At 32.6% G+C, this 5,050-nt stretch overlaps 1 protein-coding gene across 1 annotated transcript; it reads right to left on the bottom strand.

Moving 5' to 3' along the window:
- Positions 1-892: 892 nt before the first annotated feature.
- LOC137835106 (11-oxo-beta-amyrin 30-oxidase-like) lies at positions 893-4,309 on the bottom strand. Its single transcript, XM_068643453.1, has 5 exons — positions 3,895-4,309; positions 2,443-2,660; positions 2,067-2,308; positions 1,518-1,905; positions 893-1,431 (listed from the first exon to the last, which is right to left on the bottom strand). Exons 1-5 carry the CDS (start codon positions 4,187-4,189, stop codon positions 1,006-1,008), a joined length of 1,569 nt encoding a protein of 522 aa, XP_068499554.1. The 5' UTR covers positions 4,190-4,309; the 3' UTR covers positions 893-1,005.
- Positions 4,310-5,050: the final 741 nt, after the last annotated feature.

The following is a 5,050-nucleotide window of genomic DNA, read 5'->3' as shown; positions in this document are numbered from 1 at the left end:
GGCAGCTAAGTGACAAACAACTGATTGTCTCAAAACTTTAATCCTTTTTCCCTTTGCATGGAAAAACACTTAGTTCTTTAAAACAGATTGAAACAAGTTTTACAAAATATTATAACATAGAGATGAAGTGAAAGATTTTACAAAACCTATGTTGTATTACAATATCGAAATGAATTTGATGGTTTTACTAGGATGACATTATACCATTCTCTCCATAGATATAGTAATATTTTTGGGTCACCACAAAATGTGTTAGATGATAAAAATGGTATCGTAGCCCATTAAAAAGGACAATATCATTGTCCACTATTTTAATCGGTTGTTTTTCTCTTTGCATGGAAAAAGACTTAGTTCTTTAAAACAGATTGAAACAAGTTTTGTGTGAGAATCAAGACTGATCTTACAAAGATTATAAACCCCATAACTAAACCTAAACCTAAAACACAACACAACTTCAGGTTCCATGAGAATTTGATACATCAAAGTTTTCCATCTTCAACAACATTTTATCATTTACCTATTTTGATACCTATTTGATGGATCCTATAGTTTATGGTTGTAGGAATATTCATATGGATGTAAAATAGTGGACAATGATATTGCCCTTTTTAATGGGCTACGATACAATTTTTATCATATCTAACACATTTTGTGGTGACCCAAAAATATTACTATATCTATAGAGAGAAAGGTATAATGTCATCCTAGTAAAACCATCGAATTCATTTCGATATTGTAATACAACATAGGTTTTGTAAAATCTTCCACTTCATCTCTATGTTCTAATATCTTGTATCTAATGAGGAAAAACCTTTTCTAGGAGGTCAATCTTAAATCATAGCACTATTATGTTATGTCAAAAGATGTTAAGTGTCTTGATGAGATACCATAATAATGTAATTTTAAGCTTTGGTTCAAGAAGAGGTTTACCCTCTTTAACTACAAGATTGTTACATAAAATTGAATGGTGATTATTTTTACGTGAAGTCCACAAAAAGGATGACACTAGAGCTTTTGTAAGATGATATGAGCCCCATGTTTTGGATGAAGAGTGAACACAGTGACTGGAGCATGTGCATAGGCTGGAGAAATCTGAAAGGAGAAACGTTGCAAAAGTAAAGACAAAACCAACTTTGCTTCTAATAGAGCAAAATTTTGGCCAATGCACACTCTAGGACCCCATCCAAATGGGAAAAATGAAACTTGGCCTTTTGTTGCCTTTGCCACCCCTTCAGCAAATCTTTCTGGTTTGAACTCAGTAGCATCATCACCCCAAATATCAGGATCCTGGTGAATCAACAATATTGGTATGGAAACTTGCAGTCCTGCAGGTAGAGAAAGGTCTCCAAGTTTGACATCATTCTTGGTACCTCGACTGAAATAAACTACAGGTGGATATAACCTGAGAACCTCGTACAAAATCATGCTCACCTGTGGCATAGAAAGATAAATTCATCAAGAGTCAACAACACCAAAAGCAGCAGCATCATTAGAGTGAAAAACCTAGTGATACTTACAACTTTGAGGTGACTTAACCCATTATTGTCTGGCTTTTGGTTACCAAAAGCATGCAACACTTCCTCTCTAGCACGTGCTTGCCACTCAGGATGCCTACTCAACAACACCATTGTCCAAACCAGCAAAACCGCTGTAGTTTCTTGCCCAGCTAGGTAGAATGCATTGCACTCCTCAATTACTTCTTGACTACTCATTGCAAGGCTCTTCTTGTTTCTATTTTCAAGCATTTCTGCATGATTTGATTCCAATAGTATCCCCAACAAGTCATTCTTCACAACGTCACCACCCTTCATTGCTTTCTCTCGATTGTTAATGATACCTTTAAGCAATCCTCGTATATTGCTATCAATTGCTTTCATCCTCCTATTTCTAGCTGTTGGTAACAACCTGCAAATACATCATATGATTACATTTTCAAATCAATTAGCAAAGGTTTTGACAAGAAAGGAAACAAAGAATTCAATTTTAGCAATGTATAGTTGTTTCATACAAAAGAGCCAAAGAATAGATCAGCTTAAATTTGGTTCCCTTTATAGTAGAGGTCTTACCAGGACCCTGGAATATAAACTTTCTGTGATCTCATAATAAGTCCTTCTTGCTCTTTCAGAAGTTCAAATATTTCTTTGCCTTCTTCATAACTGCTTCCAAATGCTGTTTTAGAAATAATATCACAGGTCAAATTTTTAAGGAAAGGCCATACGTCAACTTCACATTTCTCCTCTGAAGACAGCATCACTTCCCATTTCGAAATCATATCATCGCAACATTCAAAAAATATTGGTAACATAACCTGCATGATACGTAATGAAAACATGTTTTCAGTACAAAACTTGCATATGGAGTAAACATTGTAGCAAAAAGTGACTGTCTAACAAAACATACGGTTTTATCAGACATCATAAAACTATGTACTATATGTATAACCTTCAGTTTTTCTAAATGGAAAGCAGGGTTGATAATCTTTCTATGCATCTTCCATTTCTCCCCTTCTAAATTTGCAAGTCCAGTACCTAACAATTTGAAAATGGGGCTCAACTTAGGCTTCCCAAAGTCTTGGAACTTGTTGAAGACTTCTTTGATTTGCTCTGGATCCATGATAATCACCTTCGGTTTGGGACCTTCCCAGAAAAATGAATTTTTGCCTGCACATGATTTTCAATTTTTAAAATATCTAAGAAGTAAAATCAATAAAACTACATACGATAATAAAACAAAGTTCACAATGGTTATAAGCATGTGAAGTCACACAAAGTGTTATCTCTATGTTAAACCTTTTTTTAATTACAAAATCATTTATTTTATTTTATTTTTAAATTTATATAAAAATAATTAAACTAAATTTTATTTTATTATTTTCTAATTTTTAAATAAATCTAACAAATTCTCATGTTCTAATACCACCACACAAAGTGGGTATGCATACACTCATATAGCTGAAATCACCAATATCAATAGAGATAATTATTTAAGGAATGCGGCATAGTGATGAAGTTTCTGCTAGTAGCTATGCCAATACACAAATCGCCACGTAATTGGTAGGTTCCAGCTGGTGCGTGACATATCATATTATGAGTGGTTCGATAATGGTCCGAATGATCTGATAAATCCAACAAACACTCGCTAGAATAGGTTCGAAATGACTTTTATACCATATTACAAAGTGAACTTTAAGCCTAATTCAATCCCATAAAACCGGTTCATGAGGTAAGGTTTGCACCTATTTATATACAATGAAATGTCTTAATCTCTAGTTGATGTGGGATCTGCAACAACTCAACTTAATGCTGTAGTTTTTACAGATTCAGCAGAGTTTCATTCCTTAAATTATATCTAATTGTTTTTTGGAAGGGATAGGTTTGTTCTCTGTGGTGCAGGTATATGTAAGCTGTATGCTTTATGAAGGATCTAAGAAAGCTGGGGAAGTATTGGAGGAAGAAGATCTGACCAGGAATTTCACACAAATTAATCATAATGTGACAAAGAACCAATTCAAATATATTTGGAAAACAAAAGCCCCTGTTTTCAACTAGTTATAATACCCCATGTGACAGATTGATTTGTATTGGAAAGAAAGTTACAAATCAATATACATGGTAGAAGGAAAAACCAAAAACTAAACGCATATTATGTTTCACCGCAAGAAAAGTTTGGAATCTACTTAGGAAACAAAAGATACATCCAACAACATTTTACAGAAGTACATTTGGGTTTACCGAAGGCCTGAAAGCACTTTTACAAAAGAATACTATGTGTAACTTTTGCTTCAAAAGTACATCCAAGGTTGTATGGTGATAAGATAATGAATATTGCAGGAGGAAATAAGAGATAACACAGATAGATCTAATTAAGCAGTGGGAAAAAGAAGCAGGCACGTACCAAATTTTTGGACAATGTGATGGTTAAAGGTTGTGATATGCGGTGTCATGTCCTTGTCATCAGAGAGAAAAGTCATGGATTGTTGAGATTTTGCAGCTTGCACAAGCACTGTATACATTTCCCTTGTGTCTCCAATCAAGAGCTTGTAGGGGTTTCCCTGAAGGCCCTGTGCTCTCAGAAACTTCTCCATTCTCTTTGGCCTCAGCCACACCCAGTTCACTAGCTTCCACAACCATAGCACCACCACAGCCACCAATATGAGGAACCATGTGGCAGTTATGGAAGATACCACCATGTTTCAAACTGGAGATAAGGTACTACCTTAGTGTTTGAGTGTTTGGTGAATGATGTCTTCAGTAGTACACTTAATTGGTTTTTATAACTTCCAAAGGTAATTTACTTCCACTCTTTTCGTACATATAAAAATACACAATCCTTCTTCCTTTAATATTTTTTTATTCTCTTTTTCAAATATATTTTTGGATTTTTTTTAAACGAATTTTTTGTATTGTGGATTTTTTATTTGAATGAGATTTTGATTTTGATTTTCAAATTTTATTTCCAAAACACAATAATCTCTTCCAAATTAATTTTCTCATAATGTATTATTTTTAATTTCAGATTTTTATTTCTGAAATAAAAATATTTTAAAAAATTTGAAATTATATAGAATGTAAATTAAAAAAAATTTGGGCGTAGGAAGAATTTGTCACTTCCAAAAAAAATACCAATTGCTTATGGGAAAAAATTGTAGACTCAGATGTTATAATTTTTTCTTTATTAAAAAACATTTCAATATTTGTTTATGTATCACTAAAAAATTAATTAATCATTATATTGGGTCTCTAAATTAGTTGTTATTAAATAATTTTTTTCTAACTTAATTATAATAGAGTACTCTGAAATCGGTGTTGGTTTCTTTTTTAGTTACTTACAAGAGAGGTACATTACGTGAGTGTTGAGTTTTTAAATTTTTCATAGAGGTATTCAAAATGGGTGTTGAGAATTTCTCACCATCAGCTTCTTTTTTTCGGTTTTATTATAGAAAAAAAGTTTTGTTGACACTGCTATTCAACGACCTTTTATAATAATATTATCATTTTTTAAATTAAAAATAAAAATGAAAATAATTAATATATTAATTTATTTATTTTTT

This window comes from Phaseolus vulgaris, chromosome 5, assembly GCF_000499845.2.
Source record: "Phaseolus vulgaris cultivar G19833 chromosome 5, P. vulgaris v2.0, whole genome shotgun sequence".
Lineage (NCBI taxonomy): Eukaryota > Viridiplantae > Streptophyta > Magnoliopsida > Fabales > Fabaceae > Phaseolus > Phaseolus vulgaris.
The sequence above is the reverse complement of the archived record's forward strand: the minus strand, read 5'-3'. Positions and strand labels throughout refer to the sequence as shown.